Source organism: Papio anubis, chromosome 10 (assembly GCF_008728515.1).
Source record: "Papio anubis isolate 15944 chromosome 10, Panubis1.0, whole genome shotgun sequence".
NCBI lineage: Eukaryota > Metazoa > Chordata > Mammalia > Primates > Cercopithecidae > Papio > Papio anubis.
The window spans coordinates 44,849,689-44,876,446 of record NC_044985.1 but is presented as its reverse complement, the minus strand read 5'-3'; the positions used below and the strand labels follow the sequence as shown (position 1 = coordinate 44,876,446).

Genomic DNA, 26,758 nt, shown 5'->3' with positions numbered 1-26,758 from the left:
AAGGAAACAGTACTGTCTTTGTAGATGACATTTGCTACTTGAAAATAACAAATCAGGAAAATCAACTGTTGAGGTAATCAGATTCTGTAACACCCGAAGAGGAGAGACTTATGAAATGATCTTCACAAGGAGAACAAGGTGAATGCTGAAGAATCTGCTACTGCTGCTAATGGCAATGACTATTAACATTAATAGCACTTCCACATGGCGAGCACTATTATAATAATTGTATGTACATTAATTCATATAATACTTAAAGTAATCCTGAGGTAGGCACTATTATTATCCCCACTTTACATGTGAAGCAAATGGTTGGAGAGGTTAATTCAAAGGCCACACAACTATAATAGTAAGTGGCAGATCTGCCACTGGAACCCAGGCGATCTAACTCTAGATTTGTGCTCTGAACCATTATGCTAAATTGAACATGTTGGTTTCTAGATATAGAGAGAAGTCCCCAAATTGACAGAAATGTGCTTTGAATTATTTTTCCAGCAGTTGATCTATCCCGGCTGTGAACAAAACGTGGAGAAATCAAACAGCTCTAAAAAAACAGATATTTTCTTTCAGCAAAGCTAGCTGGCATAAAACTCAGCCACATTAAAATAATCTGAGTTAATCTGCTCAAGCAGTGAGAGTTATATCTATTAAAAAAATTTAAACCTTAGATTTCTAATGCTACTAGAAATCTAAGCTGAGACAACTTAAAACTGAAATGAGATGCATGAAAGCACTTGTCATCCTGACACCATATTGAGAAACATGATCAGGTGAGCAAATAGCTTTTCTATTTTGTCTATTTTAAGAATACTTAGTTTTGCAAGGAAAAAGTAAAATGGGAAACATTTTTAGATTTCCAAATTTTAAATATAGGCTATCCATTTAGTTACCTCTCAGTATAATTATTTTGTATATTGACAAAAGAAAAAGACCTCATGGTTTTTTGTCACCCTGCTCATGGATGTTTGTTACCCTTAATCCTATATTCTTCTTTCCTAATCGCTACTGAAATTGGACACTCCTTTATGAACCAAACAGTACTTTATTTGAAGCTATGGATAAACATACATTTTGTTGATCATTTCTTAAGTCTATTGCCATATGTAGATGAGTAGAAAAAACAAAGTAATAATAAAAAGGAAATGTAAAAATTCTACTAACTCAGTATTTTCAAATGAATCATCTGGTTATTTAAAAGCAAACATCAAACTTTAATACAAAATAACACAGGGACAATACACATACCTTTTCCCAGATATATTATGCAAATCATATTTGAAATAGTTCTTCTATATTTTTATACAGTATAGCATACATACTTGGAAACCATGAATAGGCATCTTTTCAAAAAATATTTTTTCCTTTCTCCTTTTGATATACTACTGTCAGAGCATAATATTTATTTTGGTTTCTCTTTGGACCCCAGCAAAACTTCACTAGAGTCTGTAGCACAAAATATTTTGAGAATAATATATTTATTATTTGTGACACTGTTAATATAAAGCATAAAAATAAAGCATCAGGAAGCAGTTTTAGTGGAGAAGAAATTGAAGTTAAACACTCAGTGTTCTAGTTGACAGATACATACTCAGATTTAGACCTGTGCAATTTAAAAATGGTCAAAGTATTAAGCCACTGATAATGAGGTAAGTTTTCTGTGTAACAAAGAATATATCACCATTACAATGCCTTGAAAAGATGTTGATGTTCAAAAAAGCATGTTTATGAATTCTAGGTACTACATCTCCATAGCTAGCATATTTTAAACAGAAATAATTCATTTACTTCAGAGGTACCTAGTGACTTTAGTCCATACAAACGATCAATTTCTCATGAAAATGACAAAAATTCAGGTGAAGAAAAGAGTTGTTTTTGGGGAGGTGGGAGAAGGGAGAGAAAGAACCAAATTATATGTATCTACAAAGATTGTTTTGCTTCTGTAATACCACATTGTGTAACTTTTCTGAATATAAAATGGTAGTAGTAGCAAAAAGTGAATTTACACTATAAAATTATTTTAAATAGCCTAGGTGTAAGAGCTGCAAGAAATGGAAAGTGATCTTTAATTAAAGGGGTGTTAGTCAGCAAGACTACATCTCTCAGAGTGAAAACTGTAAATCACATCCCTTGGGAATTGTCTGCAGAATAGCTCAAATCACAAGGGTAAAGGAGAATTTATCATTATAAATGATCAGTTTACCTTCCTTTTGTTTGCAGAAGTGTTTGGTTGCCAGACCTAATCCCTTGTATTTTGCTATTCATATAGAACTACTGAAGCAAATACCAGGAAGCCAGTCTGGGGTTTTAGGAAAGGGTGGAGCATTTATAAAACATACTATAACACATGTGTAAAACAAACGTTCCTTCTAAGTTGTATTTTATACTAAATGTATATTTTGTGCATCAAACAGGACTAGCACTCAGGAAATTTGAGTGTCACATTTTTATTCTTGAACCAAATGAGTTCAAAGAATTCTTGAGCCCAAGAGTTCAAGGCTGTAGTGTACCATCACGCCTATGAATAGCCACTGTACTCCAGTCTGGACAACATAGCAAGATCCTGTGTTTAATAAAAAAAAAAGAAAAAAAAAACAGGAAAAAACATCTATCCATAGTGTATGTAATGAACTTTCAGGCAGAACTTACAAACAAACCTGATGTTATAATTTTACTTAGCTCATATAATATGGTAGTATGGCTTCAAGGTCGCTTATTCACATAAGAGTTAATGTTTAGTAAGTCCCCCAAACAACAACTGAAAACTTTCAGGGATATAGTCAATATTTATTTTGTATTTTTTAAGGTGGGATTTCTCATTAAGATAATTAGTAATTATGTCTTTCAATTCAATCTATATAGTACCATATACAACAAAGAAAAAAAAACCAACAAATACATATGTAATGCACTACAGAACTTACACAGCATGTACACATTCAAATATACGTGGATGAGGGGTAAATTACAGATGCTACACAATTAATAGGCATTCAGGAATATTTTCACATTCAAAAAGAAATCAATTTCAATCAATCAAATCAATATTACTGTAAATTAAATTAAATCTTACCAGTTGCAGTGTCTGGTATATTAAGTTTGCTTAAGTGGTCTTTCTGTGCTTTTGCTAGCATGCATATTCTATGAAATTCTTCTTTCAGATCCCAGAAAGTCTTCTCTATACTACCCCTAAAAAATAAAAATCAACATTTTAAAATGTAAAGCTATAATTTCCAAGTTTTTTAAATAATCAAACTTATGTAGTACCATTTTATGTGCCACAAAATATTTAAAAGTTAAAAAAAAATTTTTAATTCCTAGACAATATCCCAAAAACCAGCTTGTGTTTGTAGAGGGCCAGGCACAAAGTAAGTGATAAATTAAAAGTTTTAATACATAAATATAGTATAGTCTAGCATATCTACTTATTCATATATACACTAATGCTGGCTGTCTTATTCTCACATTAGAAATTTCAATGCATTGACTTTTGTTCTCTGCAAACATCTTAAATAGAATATTAAATATTCCTCATTTTGGTAAAGTTCACATTAGGATCCATCCATATAAAGAAATATGGCCTTAACACTTGGTTTATTGAAATAGTAGAGCTTTAGAGAATTCAAGTTTTAGATCCAGCTCTGCTATTAACTGCATGACTTGTTTAGGTCATTTTTAACATGTAGGACTCTGGGGATGGTTACTTCCACTTATTCTAAAAGGCTATTTTTTTGCAATTGTTAAAGCTTAAAAATATATATATAAAATATATTTCAGTATTGAAAATTTTTAAGAGTTGGCAAAAAAAAGGATGTAGAACTACCTTTCATGGAGCAAAGGACTGCCAAGACTCCTTGCTGAAGTTTCTTTTCTAGGAGAAGAAACCTCTTGTCTTCTTACCTTAAAGATACAAAATGATTACTATTACTACTTTAAATTGCTTCCAAATTCAAATGAGATCGAGTAAAAAGAAAACACAAAGGAAAATTTATTTACCTTCCCTATTGAAAAATAACTTGAGACAGCTTATAGACCTATATGTAATATACAATTGATTTTTTTCTTTAAATGAGAAAAATCAATGAAAAAGGAAAATGAAGAAGGAAAGTCTGAAGAGATGAAATATTTCTGGCAACTTCAATTACTATTTCCAGTACTGGTAATTTAAGAAATTTCTCAAATTCAACTATTGATCAAAATTGCTGCTCTGTTCACCAAGCACTTCATATGCCCAGAAACTTAGGCGGAAATAAAATGTATGTGTTTACTTCTTTTGATATTCAGTAAAAATGGCCTATATATTTAAATTAATGTGTTTGTCTTGTGTTATAGATTCTTTGCTGAAGAATGCAGCTGTATTAAAGGAAGAAAGAAAACCAAGCTACAGCTTCTTATAACTCAACAAGCATTTAAAAGGTTTATAAAATGGTGCAATTATGTATTTAAGCTGCTTCAACACAAGTTCTTGCCTTTCACTCCCACCCTGTGGCTTACACTGGTATTACATCTATTCTGACATTTAAAAATCAACATTAAAGAACATGTTGTAATAATGTATTCTATGGCTTAAATATTTAAAAAATTTTACACCATACCTAGAAAGTGTTGTGTACTTTCTAAAGCTTATAAACTGACAAGTCCAGAGATCTGAAGAATCCTAATACCGAATCATAAGTTATAATTCATCCAAAATTGTATAGTTCTTAAATTTCAAATCCAAACCAGTGGATATCTATCTTTAGTGACATTTAGATTTTATTTAATTAAGGTCATTGTAGCTATTATAAATGGAAGACTTTACTTCATTGTGTCTTATCACTTAAGTACCTCACTCTTGCTTTTCAAAATATTTCTTTCAATTTCTTCAGTCTTATTTGTTCTCTAAGACAAAGACTTGATTTCAGTTTGTTTTTCTTAAAATTAATATCTTCTTCAATTTATTTCCCAGTTTTTTCTAAATAAATACTTTAAATATATAGAGAGTATTATTTTTATAGTATCTCAAAATTAGTAAAATAAAATCTTGCCAATACAAACAATTTGTGATTTTATACATTATATTGTCAGGCCAAAATAAAATAAAGATTATTTTGTTGCTGCATATCATGTGTTTGACAAACATTCAGGTCATATATTCTTCTGGATTAAAACTGCTGTACTGAGCTTTATAATGCAGTCACATCAGAAGATATTTTCACATTCACAGTTTTTTTTTAAAGTGGTAGACAAGGTTTTTCTATGGTGTTTTGTGCAGTAAGAACACTCAATGGATTTTAGTGTGGACTAGGAAGAAAGGCAACATTTTACAGCTAGCCAGCCAGTCAGAACACCACAAATATGAAACAAACTTTTCAAAGATTTTATCATTAAGTCTATATCAACAAAATCAGAGAAGAGGTATATTAGGAGAATACTTGGCCTGGCACGGTGGCTCATGCCTGTAATCCCAGCACTTTGGGAGACTGAGGTGGGTGGATCACGAGGTCAGGAGATTGAGACTATCCTGGCTAACACGGTGGAACCCCGTCTCTACTAAAAATACACAAAATTAGCCAGGCGTGGTGGCAGGTGCCTGTAGCCCCAGCTACTCAGGAGGCTGAGGCAGGAGAATGGCATGAACCTGGGAGGCGGAGCTTGCAGTGAGCTGATGATAGCGTCACTGCACTCCAGCCTGGGCAACAGAGTGAGACTGTCTCAGAAAAGAAGAAGAAGAAGAAAGAATACTTGTATTTGACAATTTAATATGGTCAAACAAACCATAAAATAAGTGATTAAATAGAATGACCTCCTTATAGTGAGCCAAGATTGTACCACTGCACTCCAGTCTGGGCGACATAGCAAGACTCTGTCTCAAAAAAAAAAAAAAAAAAAAAGAGTAATGCTCTGTAGTTTTAGGCTAAAACTGGAGATAGTTACAGAAAGTGGTAAAGATAGTGCTCTAAATTCCAAAGTCCTGACTTTGACATAAACTAGGACTGATTGCTTCTGAGATTAAAGCAGTATTAAAAACTAATGGGGATGAAGAGGACTGAAGGAAAAGATAAGAAAAAAATGGCAAACCTTTGTCTCACTTGGTAAATAATTGATGCTAAATTCTGTGATGTTTAGATTTGATAACTAATGTGGGTGAATTTATCAAGAAAAGATTCCTTGGGTGTATTGGCAGGAGGTGAAGGAGGACTCCTTAAGGAATTCCTATGAAGTATCTAAACTAAGGTCTCCAGCTTCTTTGGGGTTAGAAACACAGCTCTGCTTACTATTATTTTTGTTTTTATTGTTATTGAAAAAAAGTATTAGTGGTTGTACTAGGCAATACACTGCACCTTTTATCATTCATGCCAAATAAACCTGTTAATATATTTCAAATGAAAATTCTGAGTTCCCAGTACCCAAGAAAAATTTTCAGAAAGGGACCTCTTAAAATGTTACTTGGAAAAAAAAAAAAAAAGCTAAACAGTTTTCTGACAGACATTTTGAAGTTGGGTTTATTTAGAATGGGGCATAACATGTTAATGCTATTTTCCATTATAGCAGTCTGATACAACTTTCTGAAAACAATCATTAATTTTTCAAAGGATTTAGGATTAGTATAATCAATGGCAACTTCAACACTTTCCCAGAAACTCAGACTTTTTCAGTGCATGATCTTAATAAAGATTAATCAGTTTGCTGAGCATCTCAGAGAGTAAGGATAACTTGTATTTTTCTTTCGATTCTCAAATATAATCCAAGTGGGCTCTGTACTGCAGGAAGACGAAGTTATAACTTCAAATAAGAAAGCAAGGGAATTTTGAACATTATATTTTAGGAGATTTTAAGCATTAAATCATTCAAAAAATGAATTTATTTTGAGGTACTAAAACTTAAAATACTTAACATCATAAACTGTTCCAAGTACTAGTTTGGAAATGCTGAACTTGTGGAATGAATGCTGAAATAAGAGTTTTACACATCATACTTTTCATATACACTTCCAGTATGTCGCTGGGTAAGTCATTCAACTAAATCCATTAAGATAAACACATCTGAAACAGTTGGAAGATGTAAAATGTTTCCTTAAATTTCTTATGTGAATTGGGAGAATTTTGATTTAGTGTAAGTCAATTTAAGCTTCTCATAGATGGGTATTATATCAAAAATATATGTTCAGGGGACAGTTGAATATGCAGTGATATTTAAGAAGGAGAAAAAAAGTGGTTAATATTTCATTAGTCCAAACCAGGCTTTATTCTTGATGCAAAAATAATGAAAAATGTTTTTGTTTCGCATTCTAGGATATGTTAGATATCAACCTCTCAAAGAAATGTACGTTTTCCTTAACACCTGCTTTTGTTACAGTTGATACTAAAAGTGAAATTATTTTATTCCTTTTATAAAAAATTGGAAAGATAGAAAAGAAATAAAAATTGTCATTCAAAACCATATTTTTTTCTTAAAAATTTTAAGCAATTAAAGTCAGTAAAATAAAGTTGAGTTATGGAATTTTTTTTTTCTTTTTTTGAGACAGAGTCTCGCTTTTGTTGCCCTGGCTGGAGTGCAGTGGCATGATCTTGGCTCACTGCAACCTCCATCTTCTGGGTTCAAGCGATTCTCCTGCCTCAGCCTCCCAAGTAGCTGAGATTACAGGAGCCTGCCACCATGCCTGGGTAATTTTTGTATATTTAGTAGAGACAGGATTTTGGCATGTTGGTTAGGCTGGTTTCAAACTCCTGACCTCAGGTGATCTGCCCGCCTCAGCCTCTGAAAGTGCTGGGATTACAGGCGTGAGTCACCGCACCCAGCTGAGTTATGGAATTTTTAAAGATAATTCTGACTAAACTCTTTAACAAGATGTATATTCTCTCATATGTATGTAAGAAACCCAAACTTTAAGAGGCTTCTATTAAGTGAAGAAGGTAAGTTTTCAATGATACATATTTCACTTTACTCCAATGTTCATATCAAAGACTTCCTTTAAACTTTAGTTAGGATCCTTGCATGCAAAGGAATATTTATTTTTAGCTAGCTCAGGCAACTGAGTGTAGTCAATGTTTTCTTTCTTTTCTGGATGAGGCTAAATAGAAATACGCTTTTTAAGCAGAAACAAGAATCCTTACTTGGATCAATATAAACTAAGAAATAAGCCAAGGTGGGATGGGATGGATTGGTAGAGGGAATATAAAACTATGGAATAGGTATAAATGTTAGCTTGATAAAATTCACTACAGAAAAAGGAAAAGTACGTAGTAGAAAAAAACTGAAAATAAAGATTCATTTGTCACTTAGATTTTTGAGATCTAAGAATGAAATGTTAAAGGAGGAACTGAGGTTGAGTATTTCATTACCAGTTTACATATACTGTGACAAAAGATGTTATGGTGAAGTCAAGCACTGGATACAGCTGAATTAGGGAGAAAGTAAAAAAAGGGCGGAGACAGAAAAAGATTAAGGTATAAAACAGGACCAGAAAAAAATTACAAAAAGATATTTGATAAGAATAAACATAAAAGAATAGTAACATAAAAGTTTGAAGACAAACGCTAAAAAAAAAATATTGTATTTAATCTAAAAGAACTTATAGCCATATAAAATCTATGGTTCTCTCACCCTCATTAACATTCCTGAAAATCTAGCAAAGCAAGAGAAACACAAATCCTAGGAGCCTTGTCTGTTCTGTGTGATACAGTGTGCTAGGCAAACCCACTGCCAGTGTGGGAACAACTCCAGGGCAAAATGGGATCCATCCCAGAGTTCTGAAGGAAGTGGCAAGAAAATAAACAATATAAAAATAAAATTAAACACCCTAATTACTTCCAAGTTCTTTATTGGGTTGTGGTTTAACATAACCCATCCCCACAATCTCTACTGATTCAATGCTACAATAAAACATATTGTTTCAGAAAAGGTAAAATCCTTTACCAGTACTGCCACAATTACTGTAATTTCAATTCTATCCAAGTTAATTTGTAGAATGAGATGAATACTTTTCTACTATCTGTCTTCTAAGTCTTTCACTTTGTATTAGGTACCTTTTGCATATATCTTTCTGAATTTATTTTTTTAAAGGGAAGAAATATTTGTGGAGATGCTTTTTTAATGCAAAACGGAAACTGCATAACTTCAGTGACCAATTTAATTAAGATTTCTCACAATCCTTTCACTCTTTCCCCAAATACTACATTTAAAACGAACTGATCCGTGCTGCACATGGTGGCATGCTCCTGTAATCCCAACTACTAGGGAGGGTGAGAGGGAGGAGTTTGAGACCAGCCTGGGCAACACAGCAAGAACCCGTCTCAAAAAAGAAAAAATCAACTGATTTGGAAAAATCCTTTAACCACAAATTTAGTGTTATACCACTACACCATGAAGGACAGAAGCGATCTTCTTGAAAATAGCTATTATTTAAGCAATTTGCATGTATTACTTATTTAACTTAAATCACAAAATCTGCTTATTTTGAGATGGAGGTCTTGCAATGTTGAGCAGACTAGAGTCAAATTTCTGGACTCAAGCAGTCTTCCTGCTGCAGCCTCCAAAGTAGCTAGGACTACAGGTGCACGCCACTGCACCTGGCAAGCCACAAAATCTTCTGAATTCTGTACTTAATTATGATTTTAAAATTTGCTTTGAAGAGATCAAATAATTTGTATATAGTTTGGCAGACGGAGTAGCTGTGACTGGAACACAAGCCTTTCTGCCCCAGTAGCTTTAACTACTTAGCCATAATGCTTGGCTGCTGGAGAAGCTAAGGGGTACAGTTATCCAGCATAGGGCTGGAGATAAAGAATGGTTACATTTACATATTGCACCAAGGCAAACTAATTTTAAGATTCTAAAATCTTCCTGTCATACAATAAAAATATATATATTTATCACTGAGAAGCAGTTACAGGCCACGTTCTGATGCTTAAATATTGCCCAGGGTGGGAGGGGAAACCTTTGGTATAGCCTTTTTTTTGCTGTGTTCTCAAGGATGTATCGTACAAATAGAAATGTACATCCATAAATAACTTAAGATAGATTTACTCAAGTTTTGCCAAACGAGTCACTTGTTAACATAGGCAATTTGGCAGTACTTTCTTTGACAAAATTTCATAGTATTTCTCAAACTTGGCATAGAAGTTAAGCATTTGACAAAGCATGACAATGGGTAGAGTACCCTACTGGTAATTCTATCCTCTCTGGAAAGCTTAACTCCCTTCCTGCCTCCCCAGCTATCTTTGAATAAAAGACTGGGTATAGTTATAGTAGCTGATAAAGTCCTTGTCTGGTAATTTCAGCGTCTGAATCATCTTAGGGTTGGTGTCTGTTCTCTTATAACTGGGTCACATTTTCTGGGTTCTTTATATGTTGGGTGATTTTGGACCATATCCTGACCATACTCAGCCAGAAAAAAACAAAAAACTAGACTTTAGGAGCTAAGATTCCATAGTGTAGGAGTGAGCACCTAACAAACCATTCTTCTGCAAATAACAGTTATAAACTTTGGGCAACACACACGCACACGCACACACACACACACACCCCAACTACTTGAAAACATTGAAGACCGAACTTTGCATATATTGGAGGAGAGTCAAAAATGTGTAGTAAGTAATTGGCTTAGACTGTATTCCCAGTTTTCTATGGTTTTGTCCTGATGATGGCCACACTGCAGTAGAGGCACAGTAGTGGCTGAAATTCCAACAAAAAAGCCCACTAATATTCTGGCTGGAAGAACCAAGAAGGAGAATGAGATCATAACCATGGTCACTGGAGAGTGAGGGAAAGGAGCCCTAGAGAATTTGAGAACCTTAAATTCTGAGTTTCAATTCAGCTCAAGTCTCTGGCAGTCCCCAAGTTGGGCGAGACTAAAAGCTTTGTAGCTAAAGCTCTAAGGATTGAACTGAGATTGGAGCTGCCTCTCTCCATAGGAGTGACAGTTACCCTGAGCTAATCAAGTTCACTGCCTGTAAAAACAAAACTACCAATACCTTTTACCACTCTAGAAAACATTTTGTCCATTTCTTAAAACAAACAAAAACTCCAAACATGTAAGTACTATAGGACCCAATGAATGCACTCCTGGGCACTTCAAAATTTATGTTCACACAGAAACCTGTACACAAAATGTTTACAGCAGCACTCTGTCTATAAAGTAAGGAAAAGATAGGAAGCACTTTCTCCTCTGAAGTCATGATTATGTCACCTAAAAATGGTTATGGTAAATGAAATGGCTCATTCAAAACTGTTTTAGCTTTCAGTTTACATAATGTTCTCCCAAGTGACCTAGAATAATTTTGGCTCTTGTCTAGAGATTATCCTTTTTCCATCAAAATATTGTAGAAAATTTAACTTTACATATCTATGTACACATAACCAAGATAAAGGCAAATAAGAACTTTCCTTCTTTTCTGTTAGCATCAAAAAAATCTTAGGGCAGGAGAAACCCTAAAGAAACTGAGGTTAGGTCTTTCCTGTGTAGTAAAATTCAAAACTGGGGGCCTCACCACCTTTTTTTTTTTTGGCCAAGAAAGAATTTAGTAAAAAATAAACAAACTACCAAGACCTAGTATCTTCTTCACGTCAAAGGGGAATGAATATTTATCAAAAAGAAAAAGAGTAGGAAGAAGAATTTTAGATTCAGCTTTATCAAAAAGTTATCACTTTATGCTCACGGCTCAGGATAAGATGAGAAGCAAGAGCTGCGGACAGAAGTGAGGAGTCTCAGGCTGCAGAATAGGTAAAAAAGAGAAGGCAAGAAAGAATGTTCAATGAGCAGAAGCAAGAAGGAAAGCAAGGAGATTCACTGTGGCCATTTGGCCATTTAGCAGACATATGGTCCAGATGTAACTTCTAGAGAATACAGACAAGTCAGTGGCTCCCTATAGTATTATTAAGATAAAATGTAGAGGGTAACATGCTGTCTTTAATGTTAGTCAAGAGAAATTAGGAGTAGAAATAACAATGAGTAAATCCATCGAATATGGAATTACTTAGAGGAAACTAAGCTTAAATGCAAAAATCACACTACTATTGACAAACATAATAGGAAAGAGACAACAAAAGATGCTCATCTTAAAATTATTCGTTTCCAAAAGGGACTTATCAGGGAGGGAGACAAAAACCACAGGTCAATGACAATGCAGAATGTGTGGGAACTGCTATACAATAGTTTTATTAGGATTCTAAGATAGATAGCTTAGAGCATAAATATATAGAAAGATGACTAACTGGCAAAGAAAAAAAAATCTTTCAGGGAATAAATCAGCTTTCATAACACAGCAAGACACTGCTTAACCAAGCAACAGAGAAGCTCGGAGTGTACAGGTGCAAATGAAAAATTAGGTGACTCTTCTCCCTCCTCTACCCTCAAAATCTAGCAGTATCTTAGAGGCAACTACGAATCCAGTGAGAGGATGTTAAAATACAATACCGGGAACAGAGTTAGCTGAAGATCCTGTACTTAAACAAAGCTAAGTGGTTTTCTTAGTATTGATTTCATATCCTAGATACAGTCTTGTGCCTTTAAAAATTACCAGAGTACCTAGTATGCAGCACTTCATAGTCCTAGGGTTTTATGGAACATACTAGAAAATGCAGGTATCTACTATCAAACTATCTTTTAACAAATTAGAATCAAAATTCAGAGTCTGCTCTAGATTTAATATAGATTAATTTACAAGCATCATGATTTAAAGTATGAAGATGTAAAACAATTTATTATCTGATATATGTGAAAAGAAGTGATGAGGAAGCACTAGGACCTCCATGTACAAGTAAACATTCCTGAGGAGATGCTGGAGTATTCTTAGAACATGACATTTTTTCAGTAGGATGAAAAGTAACTTACTGAGAAAAAGGCAGTATGATTTTTTTTTCTAACAGGATATTATAATCTGGTTAAACCAGTGGTTCCTAAAATATGGTCAAGGATCCTTAAGGGTCCCAAGTGCCTTTCAAGGGATACAATGTAGGGAGATGTAATCTGCCATGGCCCCTGAGCATCCTGGCACATTTTTGCTGTTCATGTCAGGAATACAAGAATCTCACTGTTCTTTACCTGGGGCTTTTCTCAGGCTTGTGTTTGCAGAGAGCAAATTTGAAAGACTAGGTAATATCTCCCTCTTGGACAAAGAGCAGGCATGCTTACCGCCTGCTATAAAATGGTGGGTTCCCCAAGCTCAGTATGCCTCTCCTTCAATGTAACCATTGCATGTATAAGCATCATCTGTGTCTATCTGTGTTACTTCCTAGGTGGGACTAATGAAAATAAGATGTTCTTGGTTACTCGTTTTACTGTAAATAATAAAGTCCTTTTTCTCTGATTCACTTTTCTGTTTTTCTCCAGTACCCATGAAACAGTAACTGGCTAACTTACTAGCTTGTAAGTAGAATAAAATGAAATCCCAGACCCTGACATAATGACATAATTGAAATCAACTATTGTCACAATTAAGATATTATTAATATTTGCATTTTTTACTGTGTTGGCATTTAGACTGATTATGCAAAAACAATGGTGAGTAAAACTGCTGGTGCCCGAGTATGACTAAGGCCATGTCAAACTGTTGTCACTGTATTCTTCAATGTCACACACTCAGTAAAAAAACAGCCAAAAAAAAAAAAAAAGGCAGTTTCAACTAAGAATGTCCTTAATAAGGCAGTAAAATGATTAATTTTATTGAAACTTGATCTCAACATATTTTTAATATTTTGTGTGACAAAATGGGAAGTATACATAAAAGGACTTCTGCTGCATACTGAAGTACAATTATTGTCTTGGGGAAAAGTACTTGTGCAACTATTTGAGTTCCAAGTAAATCAGTTACTTTTCTAATGGAATGCCATTTTTGCTTGAAAGAATGACTGACACACAAGCTATGGTTATTCAGGCATTTTCTCAAAACCAAATGAAGTTAGCCTGTCATGTTAAGGAAAGCAACTGACAAGATTTGTTGCCAATGATAAAATTTGAGCTTCCAAGTGAAAATTAAAATTTTGGAAAACCTGTACCTGTCACAGTAAGCTTGACAGATGCCCAATACTTAAAAGATTTTTCTGATGTGATCAGTGATAATGTTAAATGTGATTTTAAAATATTATATAATAGGTCAACATTTGCAACATCTACACAACTTAGTGAACCCATATTTTCCAAATGATTCATGATGTAACAATCATACATTAGTAAAAGACATATTCAAAGTACAAGATAGACCAACAGCTTTTAATGTAAAGTTCACTGATATGGTTTCAGATTCCATATTGCAGCTAACATTTTAAGACACTACCAAATTTTAGTGCAGTATCAAAGACTATCCACAATTGCTAAAAAGGCTATTAAAATACTCTTCCCGTTTTCAACTACAATATCTATTTGAGGCTGAATTTTCATCATATAATTCAACCAAAAAAAAAAATCACAGCAGATTGAATGTAGAAGCATTTCATAACACTGAAAAAAAAAAAATACCTTCAAAACAGATTTAGAGAATTTTTTTTTTTTTTTTTTTTTGAGATAGAGTCTTACTCTTGCCCAGGCTGTGATCTTGGCTCATGCAACCTCCACCTCCTGGGTTCAAGTGATTCAACTGCCTCAGCCTCCAGAGTAGCTGGGATTACAGGCACCCACCATCATGCCTGGCTAATTTTTCTATTCTTAGTAGAGACAGGGTTTCATTACATTGGCCAGGCTGGTCTCAAACTCCTGACTTCAAGTGATCCACCCACCTTGGCCTTCCAAAGTGTTGGGATTACAGGCGTAAGCCACTGCGCCCAGCCAGATTTTGACAACTTTTAGGATGACGGGTTATAATAAGATAAACTAGATGGTTTGTGGGTGCTATAGTTTGGATATTTGTTGCCTCCAAATCTGATTTTGAAATTTGATCCCCAATGTTGGAGGTGGCCTAATGGGAGGGGTCTGGGTCATGGGGGCAGATCCCTCATGAATAGAGAAATCCTGGGGGCTGTGGGGGTAGGGATAGCAGGTGAGTGACTTCTTACTCTTTTAGCTCCTGAGAAAACTGGTTGTTAAAAAGAGTCTGTCACCTCCCCTCTCTCTCTTGCTTCCTTTCTCACCATAGGATCTCTGCAATGCTGGCTCCTCTTTGCCTTCTGCCATGAGTGGAAGCAGCCTGTGGCCCCTGCCAGAGGCAGATGTCCAATCTTGAACTTTTACAGATATCAGAATCATGAGCCAAATAAACCTTTTTTCTTTATAAATCACCCAGCCTCAGGTATTCCTTTATAGCAACACAGACTAAGATGGAGGTGGACAGGGGGCTATTCCTTACCTATCGAGGTTGAGAGAACAGCCTTTCATGTCTTGGCCAAGAGAAATCAGGGCTGGATAGACTCTGTCGACTCTATTTTGTGTGCTTTGAAGACGAGTTTTAAATAAAGGGAAGTGTGAGAAAAAGGATGAGAAGGGGAAATAAGGAGAGAAAAGCCATACTAGAGACATTCAAATTTGCTTCTAAGTTAGGAAAGAGAATTTAGAAGGTTGACATATCACTTCTTATTTTCTTTTCTTCCTCAAAATTATTTCCAGTATTTTCACAAAAGCAAAAACTGTAAGATGATGTACTGAATTCAAAAACACAAACCCAGAGCAGGAAAGGGTTAGGAAGAATTAATAATTTAGATTTGGAAACAAAGTTTCTGCAATAGAAAATTTCAATGTAATTATTAAAATGTTTTGGATGTCAGTATTTTTTTCTTAAGGCTTTGTGTATTGGCCAGCCACAGTGGCACACACCTGTAATCCCAGCACTATAGGAGTCCAAGGCGGGTGGATCATTTGAGATCAGGAGTTCGAGACTAGCCTGGCCAACATAGTGAAACCCCGTCTCTACTAAAAATACAAAAATTAGCCAGGTGTGGTGGTGCATGCATGTAATCCCAGCTATTCGGGAGGCTGAGGCAGGAGATTTGCTTGAGCCTAGGAGGCGGAGGTTGCAGTGAGCCAGTCTGGGTGACAGAGTGAGACCCTGTCTAAAAAAAAAAAAAGTTTGTGTAGTATGACACTTTGGAGAAAACTGAACTTTAATGAATAAATTGGTTGAAGATAGTTGTTTCCTTTCTAATTGATATTCTACCAGGAAGTCTATAAAAAAGGCTGGTCTCCAAAGAGGAGTAATATAGAAGCATTAGATATAAAAATAGGGCATATATAATGCAGTTTCTAGAAAGAAAACCAGGAGAAGCAGTACATTTGCTCTGGATTGCAAGGCAAGGATTACCTGAGGTGCTACACACAAACACGTTTTTCTCCAGTTCTCTAAGCCCCAGCCTACATTGGCCTGTGCCATTGTACAGTGTGCATAATCACCATTTCTGTATGATAAAAGATGGAAAGAAAAGATTAAACATTAAAGGAATTCAGGGGCAAATTTTTAAAAAGTTGAGTAACAAATGCAGTTAAATTTACTTCAAGTTCCTCTCTTAGAAGAGGTGCTATGTGTTTAGATGATGTAAATGAGATTTGACTTTTCCACAGAAATCACTTAGTAGTTAAATATGTTGACTAACGGCCTAATTTTTAGCTTTTGTTCAAATGATGAAAAACATGTTTATCATTTACCTATAAACCATTTTAAAGCTTTTACTTACTTGGACAATATATAGCAACTTAACAAACAAATGTGGTTTAAGAGACTTGCAACAGAAAGTGTCTGGAGTGTTGAGAGAAGCTACAGGGGCCCAAAACTCAGATGATCCCTAAGTGGGCACTGCCCTTGAAGTCCAGTGTATATAAGATATAAACAGTATAAGGATGGGGATGCCAGCTAAGACCTAGACCTGTGAGATTAGGATTTTATTAGCTACAGAAGATCAGAAAGCAGAACAGAGTTCAAGTTCATGTACTGCCTGCCAAAACTGCTATACATAATTGAAGGAGCAGACCATGGGTAAATGCCACTCACTGAAGGGCTGTCTATAGAATGAAGTAAGAAAAAGGTAGGAAGCACTTTCTCCTCTGCAGCCATGATTATGTCACCTAAAAATGGTTATGGTAAATGAAATGGCTCATTCAAAACCCTCAGTTTTAGCTTTCGGTTTACATAATGTTCTCCCAAGTGACCTAGAATAATTCTGGCTCTTGTCTAAAAAGTATCCTTTTTCCATCAAAATCTTGTAGAAAATTTAACTTTACTTATCTATGCACACATAAACAAGATAAAGGCCAAGTAAGTTGTCTTCTTTTCTGTACTGGAACCTAAATTGTGGACCCTTGATCAAGCCCTTAAGCTGGGAATTTTAATTTTTAAATTAAATTAAGGCCCTATATGTTTTATCTGTGCCATAAAATTACAGTTAGAATTTTTTTTTTTTTTTCCCAGACGGAGTTTCGCTTGTCACCTAGGCTGGAGTGTGTGATCTCAGCTCACTGTAACCTCCGCCTCCCGGGTTCAAGCAATTCTCCTGCTTCGGCCTCCCAAGTGGCTGGGATTACAGGTGCCTGCCACCACGCCCGGCTAATTTTTGTAGTTTTAGTAGAGACCGGGTTTCATTTTGTTATATAATTAGGACTTTACATTATTTTATAATGCTTGCTAATTGCTGTAGGTTTCCAAATCGTCATTTCCCCAACCAGACTATAGCTCCTTAAAGGGGATAGATGTTGTCTATTACTTACAATACTACTGTTATTGTTGTGTTTTGTTTTTTGTATTTCTGTTAATAACCAGCAAGGCTTGGCAAATAGGAGTTTAATAACTACTTCTTGTGTAAGTGATTGACAAATGACTTTTTAGACAACAGCTTTCTTGAAACATGTCAGAGCTTCTATATTTACTTGCAATTGTCTAGTACAGCACATCTTACTGCTTGCAATTGCCAGCTCCACAGCTATATCACTGTTTATACTATTCTAAACCTAAAATATCTTTCTTGTTCCTCAAAGCTACCATATCTGCTGATCTAATCACAATGATAGCTATATTTGAAATCTGCAAACTGTTTTAACTGACGTCTTTCAGTAACAACTGCACTCGTCATATACTTAAGTTTTTAACTCAGATGAAAAATAAAGACATGTATAAAGAATAAGTTAGAAATATATAGGCATGAGAACACATAAACTCTATTTAATTAGTGAACTCATACCATGTTTACTTCATATTTTGGATCCTAGAATCTGAAATAACTTTTCAACATTCAATAATGTTAATTATTAAATCAAGACTTTAAGCTGGAAGACAGGGACAACATCTCTTTGCTCTCCAGTGGTTGGCAGTGTTAAGTATATATCATGAATTCAGAATTATTGGATAAATGATGAAAAGTAATTTACCAATATCACCAAATTTTTTGTCTTCTTTATTATTGCTTTCTACATATTTTCTTGCATCAAACCACCTGAGAATTTTGTATAATTCTCCACAGGAACAAAAAGTGGCATAGAAAGATGAGGGCAAACAATTTCTGTCAAAACCTAGACACTCAAGATAGTATTTAGTTTGGCAACCAAACTATCTCGCAGAAGTAAATTATAAAAATCTCATTTCTGAGATTTTAAAAGTGAAACAGTACATTACAATCCTGGTTTTTAAAAAAGTGAATTAAACTGATAATTTACAGTTTTATATTTTTATAGAATACCTTTATATTTGTTACACAAATACAAAACTTGTTATTTAAATAGTAACTGCTAACATGGACATAAGTTACTATGTCTGACAATGGTGTTCTGTAAACAAGAGATGAACAGTCTTTGTCAAGAATAATTGTGTGCATTTTTGTTATCTGCATTTTCAGTTTTTAACATTATAAAAAAGAATCAGTAATATGCAACAATTTCTTAGTTCTCTAAGCATTGCTATTATTCTCCTCTGGAAAGTATATTCATATTAGAATTTTTGAAATTGTTCTTAAGATGATAGGCTATGATATTTTTTCCCTTTAAGATTAATAATCACATGATTCAGGAAGTTAAATTCACTACTAAGTGAATATTAAGTTCCCTTACCTTTCATCAATATTTGTTGTAAGGTAAATTAAATTAAGTATCAGTCTCCTTGTCTCTTGATCTTTCACATCCTCTTCTATACACCACAAACAATCTCCAATACCTGTGTTGCTTTTAAAATACATCTATGAAACTTTGATACTCATCCCTTCAAGGGGTGCAAATTAATTTCTTGCCCCGCTATTTAGTGACTTGCTTCTAATGAACAAAATTAAGTGGAAGTGAAGGAATGTGACTTTGAGACTAAGTCACAGAGGGCACATTTCTCTCTCTCAGATCCCTTACTTCGAGTGAAGTTAGCTGTCAGTTCAGGCAGACAGGCTCATGTGGAAAGGTCTCTGGCCAACAGTCATGTGAGTGACCCATCTTGGAAGTGGATCCTCCAATCAGTTAAGCCTTCGGATGACTGCAGTCCTTGTCTACATCCTGACTTCAACATAAGAGACCCTGAGTCAGGGCCACCCAGGTAAGTCACTCCAGAATTTCTGACCCACAGAAACTCAGATAAATTTGTTGTTTTAAGCCCTAAGTTTTGGGTAAGTCTGGAATAATATGAGAGATAATACAGAAGACTGTGCAAATTACTGTGGTGTACAAAAGACAAAACTAAAGTTTTCCATTAAACTGAGTATTTCCTTCCCTACTGTCTCAAGCAGAGCACTAAGGGTCATCTAATGATAGAGGCTTTGTCTTTACCTCTTTCTGTCCCTTTAGAAGTCAAAGGATTTTTGCAAGCTTTTTGTGTAGGAATAACATGAATACAGATTGAACTATAAATTTCATGTCTCTTAAGTAAAATTTTCTAAAAGCGCCTCTTTCCCCTTCAAATATCCCTCTTTCCTCTACTTTATGTCTCTTTTTCCAAGGCAGCCAGAATGGCTATTTGCTAAAATGTCCACCTTTCCCTTCTCAAACATCCTGACAAAACAAAATCCTCAACAAAACAAGTAGTCTAAAGAAAACAAATTCTCAAACCACCCACCAAACAGAAGGAGGAAAGGACTGTGGGTGGCTCATAGTGGCTTCCTTCTGTTACTGGTTCAAAGCATTTCTATTAACTTACTAATTCATTATAGAAGCTAGGCCAATTGACTGGGAATGTGATTTCTAGAAACAGATTAGTTTTGCAGAAGACCAACAATATTAAAGTATACTAAAAATATACTAAAAATAGAATAAAAAAGATCACCTTAACCATTTCTCTATAATGCCTTCTAGTTCTCATCCATGTGAGATGCAACCAACCAACATGGATTTTTTCCATTGTGGAAGAAGCAGCTTGAATATAGCTACACATTCAGAGTTCTTTAGGAAAGGTTTCACCCCTATTAGCTAAAGGTGAATTATAACTCACTAAGTATAGACCAACACATAGGCCAGTGGAACATATTTTAATTTCCACTGCTTGATGGCCAGTATTTTTTCTAACATAGGCCTAATTTTTTACACTAAGCATACAGACAACTCTCAAATATTCAATACATCTAATATATCCATTCTTTTAGAATGTATTTTCTCTTTTCTTTAATCCCTTATACGTTTAGTGCTCATTAGCACTTGGGCTAGAGATATATAAAAGAAGAGGAAGCTGAAATACAAGACAGTTAATTTTAATTTTTATTAAATGGTTACAAAGAAAATTGAGTTGATGAGCTATTCAAAGTATAAAAATGTGGCTATAATATAAATCGTTCCCCTATTAGTAAAGATAATTAAGAGAACTCACCGAAGTTAGATTTATTCCTTACTTGGAGCTTCTCCTCTTACCATCTGCCCAAAACTATAGTTACAATCGATGTAATATTATTAATTCTTTGCACACAGGCTATCTCTGAAATGATTTCTGTTACTTAAACTTAATTTCATCCCAGGTATCCAGATATATATTTCACAGATAAAATAATCAGCCTACAGAATTTAAACAAATATAATTTTTAAAGAGATTTCTGTTGAAGGTCTGCTGTTGATACTTGACTGAAAATAAACTCTAATACTTTCATAAATAACAAATTATCCAAATTTAAAAAAAAAAACTATTACTATACCTTAGAGCTTTTCACATCATCCCTTTTGTTCTAACCAAAGTTTTATTTTCAAAACTACCTTCTACATAGTTTAAACTGGAGATGTCCTATTACTTTCAAAGGAACGCTATAAATTATTATTAAATTTGTGGTAAAGTAATGGCATTTGGAAGACACTGAAACAGGAAGATTAGAAATATTGTTTATTTAAGCACTAAATTTATGTCAGTATAGTAATTCAACAATTTTATAATGTACTACAATAGGCCTAGTAACAAAATTGTATTTCAAAAAGTCAGAATCATTGTTTCTCAATTTCCTCTTTTGCAAAATAAACCTAGTATATTTCAATGCCATGGTTTCAGTGTTTATCAGCATTTTTAGATACATGAAAAATCGAATGGGGGTGAAGAAAACTGAATGACTCAAAGAATGGTTTCAAATAAAAATATATGTAATAACGGGTACCAAGGTAACTTCTTATTCTGAAACTTTTATTTATAGAGAAAAGCTCTCGAAATTGGATTTCTCAGATTTGATGTTAAATAATAAGATAGTCTTAGTTATGCAATCAGTAACTGAATAACCCTGACAAAGTGAAAATCTCCTACTTTATTTAGAAGGAAAGAAATAAATACAGCACTCTTGATTTAATTGTTGTTGATGTTAAGAAATCTTATTTGTTAAGAGTTCTTATTTTATTCAAAATATGTATCATCCCACTAAAAGCCAACTCATCTCATTAAAGATATCCTTTTCAAACTTATAAAATGTCAATGACTTATGAAAACATGGAGAACAATATAATATACATATATACTACCGAGTTAACAAGTGTTAACATTTTGCATACCTGCTTAGCTCTCTTCTATTAAGAAAAAAAAAAAAAAAAGTTGCAGATATAACTGCTGAAGCCCCATTATTCCTTTCTCAGGTATCACAGTCTCTTTTCTCCCCAATTCTGGAAGTGATCGTTTTTCTAAAGAAGATGTGTGCCCTTCCTGTCCAGGTTTTTATACTTTTATTACATATGTGCATTTTCACAAACATTAACGTTATGTTTTAAAAACTACATAAAGTATCCTAATTAGTCAGGCGTGGCAGCATGTGCCTGTAGAATTGCTTGAACCTGGGAGGCGGAGGTTGCAGTGAGCAGAGATCATGCCACTGCACTCCAGCCTGGGTGACAGAGCAAGACTTCATCTTCAAAAAAACAAAAACAAAAACAAAACACAACAAACTATATAAAGTGTTCCCATTTTATCATTTTGTAATTTCCATCTTTACTCAACATTGCTACTGAAATTTAGGCAAATTAATATATATTTAGTATATTTTAATTTTTCGAAAGAGTTTCTAAAGATCAACTATTCTGTTACTGGTGGATATTTAGGTTGTTTCTAACCCATGGCATGAACGTCCTTGTATATGTCTCCTTGCGGATATGTATTATTTCTTTCTGTATTACTTCAATAAAGTTTTGCTTAAGCTAGTTGGGTAGATTTGTTTTTTTTAAACTAAGCACAGACAATTGAAGAAAAAGCTAGAAAGCTATTTTCTAATCTTATTATTTACCTGATTTTAAACTTTTATTTATTTATATACACACACGCACACCCACATATATGTACATATGTATGTGGATGTGGCTTTTAATTATTTAGAGACAGGGTCTCACTCTGTTGCCCAAGCTGGAATGCAGTGTCATGATCATGGGTCACTGTAGCAGCCTTGATCTCTCAGGCCCAAGCAATCCTCCCACCTCGGCCCACTGAGTAGCTGGGACTACAGGCATGTGCCATCCTGTGTGGCTAATTTTTAAATTTTTTATACAGATAGGGGTCCCCCTATGTTGCCCAGGCTGGTCTCAAACTGTTGAGCTCAAGTGAACCTCCCTCCTTCACCTCCCAAAGTGTTTGAATTACAGGAGTGAGTCACTGTGCCCAGTCCTATTTCTTTGTTAAATCTTTTCTTTGTTGAAATGCTTGTGATGTAGAAAAAAGGTTAGTAGGAAATACAAAACCTTAGCCTTTATTTTACTTGAAAATAGTTCTTCTATTCAGAAATATTTAAGTCACATATTTATATACATGGAACTTCTGTTTGGAATTCCCGTGGTAGATCACTTCAGAAAAATAAAATGAGGAAGCTAGGTTACGCATCAGCATTTGAATGCTGCTTTCTGCAGAAGCAATGTCTACCTTTGGTAGTTTTTCCTTTGCTATTCCTGAAATCACTTTATTATGTGGCTGATCAACAGTCAAATTATTCTTCCTTGTTTCACTGTCTTCAAGCAGAGGAACACAGCCATAATTGCCATCTGCAAGACAAAAACCTCTTGGATATTAGCAGAAAACCCTTATTTTTGGTACCACCTGAAAAAGCAAAAGTAATACAAACTCAAAACCGTAAAGAGAATAGATTTTAAGGTAGGAGTTTTAGAAAATTCTTTAGGTAATAGTTACTTTGACAAGTTGTCCATTTACATTTTTTCCTTCCCACTAAACATACAAAACCCCTGCTCTCCAAAAGTCAGCAGTATGTAAAATATACAGAATTTAGAAAACTAGAAATATGCTCTTTGCCCCTGTCAGCAACAATTCAACTTTTATATAAGTCATATTTTCAGGTATGCATTTCTTATTTAAGATAAGTATTTGTATTATGACTCCATGCTTATCATAGGAAAATTAGAAAATGCAGACAGCCAAAAAGAATAAAAAGTAAATGTTACCCAAATTTTTATCACCTGTGAATTATTCCGGTTAATACTTCTGTTCCTAAACACATAAATTCACACAAGAATCACCTTTTTCTGCATAAATGAAAATAACACTTATTTACGTATCCTGCTTCGTTCATTTTGCTATATATCATCAACATATTCTTACAAGTTAATACCTATTATCACTTTTCTTGGCTACATAGCTATTCATATAGATCACTGTAACTATTGAATATTTGTTTCTAGCTTTCCATGATTAGAAATTATACTGTAATACACATCCTTGCATATATATTTTTGAGTACCTGAACAAATGTTTTCTCATGATATAGTCTTAGGACTTGAGTTTTTGGTTCAAAAGGCATAGATGTTTTCAAAAGCTTTTGCTGCTATTTACTGGCAAATTGCTTTTTAGAAAGTTTTATAAACTTAGAGTTCCACCGTATAGTATAGTATAGTATAGTATAGTATAGTATAGTATAGTATAGTATAGTATAGAATAGTATAGGTGAAAGTCCACTTTCCCATATCCTGCAAGTGTTCATTTAAATAAATGTAACATATAACTGTACCACAGTTATAATATCAAAACTACTGAGAAACAACGAAGGAATAAAACAGAAGAACTCAGCTTACACCTTTCTTTTCACCAAGAGGTTCTAGAAATACATAAAAAATTAACATGCACATACCTTGAGTGGAATTCACAAGAAGTAACTGTGATTTTAGCTTGTCAATAATAGTTTGTTGAAGTGACAGCTGTTCCTGTTGTTCACGTATTCTCTGCTCATAGTTCTCAGTCTGCTGACATAAAAACCAGTTAGCCTGATATTTACTGACAGACATGAACACATTATTTACCATCCATTAATAATATAAATAGATATGAGTTGCCCACATTGTCATTTTGCAGGTATTGTGATTTATGAGATACAAACTGGCTCCAGGAATGTACTTGTAATTGTTACAAACATCAGTGATTGAAGACACTTAAAGCACCGTAAAAGTTTTAAAGATTATCTTATTTGGCCGGGCGCGGTGGCTCATGCCTGTAGTCCCAGCACTTTGGGAGGCTGAGGTGGGTGGATCATGAGGTCAGGAGATCGAGACTATCCTGGCTAACACGGTGAAATCCCGTCCTACTAAAAATACAAAAAAAATTAGCCGAGCGTGGTGGTGGGCGCCTGTAGTCCCAGCTACTTGGGAGGCTGAGGCAGGAGAATAGCATGAGCCTGGGAGGTGGAGCTTGCAGTGAGCCGAGATCGCGCCACTGTACTCCAGCCTGGTAGACTGAGCAAGACTCCGTCTCAGGAAAAAAAAAAAAAAAAGATTATCTTATTTAAACACATATCAGTCAAGGATTCAATCTACGATTTCCTGATCCTTCAGTAAGGATCAAAACTGTAATTTAGCATTTATTCCTTAAAGAAAAAAAAAGCACAAATGAAACAACAAATACTATATTAAAGTGATTTAAAAAAAAAAAAAACTTAAAAAAATTAAGATTTTGTGTCTTTCAAATAAACACACTTCTAAATTTATTTTTAGGGTACACAAACACTAAGGAAGTGTTGATAAAAATCAAAGGGACAAATACAAATTATAAAATTATAATGACCAGAAACTTGTCTGCTAAGTTTTAAGAAATGAAGAGAACACCATGGTTGACCTTTGGTGTCTATCTTAAATGCCATGGTTTCCCTTATATCGTTAATCCATTCATTTTGCTATTTTATCGCAATGACTGTGAAAATACAGCAATGAAATAAGACACAAGTTTGTAATGAGGAATACAGATGCCACAAACCTTTAAGCAAATTTGAAACTTTTATATCACAATTACCAAATTAGTACAGTCTTAAAAACGTATCACCAAACAGTAACAGAGAACTTTTTTTTTTTCCTTTAACCAATTTCTATCCCTGGAGGGATAAATAATGTTTAAGTTGCAAATTCCTTGAAATATAAAATGAAAATGAAGTTCTAATAATCTCAGAATGATATTCAGTAGATACTATTTGACTTTAAACTGATTTTTAAAGTTCAAAATTAGTGAAGCTCTATTATTTTCAGAGACCAATAAACTTAAAAATTTTAATAAATTACACAGCTGTTCATAGATTAGCAAATACAAATTAGCTTAAGAAATTAAAGCTGGCAGTGAAACCCCATCTCTACTAAAAAATACAAAAAACTAGCCGGGCGAGGTGGCGGGCGCCTGTAGTCCCAGCTACTCGGGAGGCTGAGGCAGGAGAATGGCGTGAACCCGGGAGGCGGAGCTTGCAGTGAGCTGAGATCCGGCCACTGCACTCCAGCCTGGGCGACAGAGCAAGACTCTGTCTCAAAAAAAAGAAATTAAAGCTGGGGAGGCTGAGGCAGGTGGATTACGAGGTCAGGAGATTGAGACCATCCTGGTTAACACAGTGAAATCCTGTCTCCACTAAAAATACAAAAAATTGGCCAGGTGTGGTGGCAGGCGCCTGTAGTCCCAGCTACTCGGGAGGCTGAGGCAGGAGAATGGTGTGAACCTGAGAGGCGGCGCTTGCAGTGAGCTGAGTTCGCGCCACTGCACTCCAGCCTGGGCAACAGAGTGAGACTCTGTCTCAAAAAAAAAAAAAAAGAAACGAAAGCTAAATACATTTTCCCAAATAAAAGGTGAACTTTTACAAGTAATACAGTTCAAATATGAATAACTGACAAAGCTGATAAGCAACCCATGTGGTGCGTTGTCTTTGCACACTGCCTAAAGGTAGTCTTACATAGTTTCACATTCCCCACAGAATTCATATAGATTAAGTAACTTATACATAGGAGATGTTCAGTATATGTTCACTGAAAAATTTAAAAAGGAAATACGGATTCCAATTACATTTTATTATTGTGAACAGAAGAATGAATCATGTGGGTCTACCTGAAGTGTATGTCCAATGAATACGTCTCAGAAATGATCACTGATACCCAAGTCTAGTCTAGGGCCTGGCTTCCCAGGATAAGACATCTTATTTCTGTATAAATTCACATCCAACCCCCTAGAAACAGTGTGGTAAGCTGACTGAATGAAGGACCCAAAAATCT

At 34.7% G+C, this 26,758-nt stretch overlaps 1 protein-coding gene and 1 long non-coding RNA gene across 6 annotated transcripts in view; one reads left to right on the top strand and one right to left on the bottom strand.

The window, feature by feature from the left end:
• TANK (TRAF family member associated NFKB activator) overlaps window positions 1-26,758 on the bottom strand; it is a 105,464-nt gene that overhangs the window by 8,328 nt on the left and 70,378 nt on the right. For 4 of the 5 annotated variants that reach the window (XM_021923661.2, XM_021923660.2, XM_031651306.1 and 1 more), the window contains 4 exons: window positions 24,376-24,484; window positions 23,160-23,278; window positions 3,821-3,897; window positions 3,071-3,186 (listed from right to left, as the gene is read on the bottom strand). In XM_021923661.2, the coding sequence (XP_021779353.1) occupies window positions 3,071-3,186; window positions 3,821-3,897; window positions 23,160-23,278; window positions 24,376-24,484 (421 nt within the window). Of the gene's footprint in view, window positions 1-3,070; window positions 3,187-3,820; window positions 3,898-22,970; window positions 23,279-24,375; window positions 24,485-26,758 lie in introns of those variants that run through there. The other variant, XM_021923662.2, reaches the window with a different exon arrangement.
• Window positions 406-5,033, top strand: LOC108581302. The gene is made up of 2 exons (XR_002516108.2): window positions 406-770; window positions 4,330-5,033. It is a non-coding gene; the product is annotated as an uncharacterized LOC108581302 (long non-coding RNA).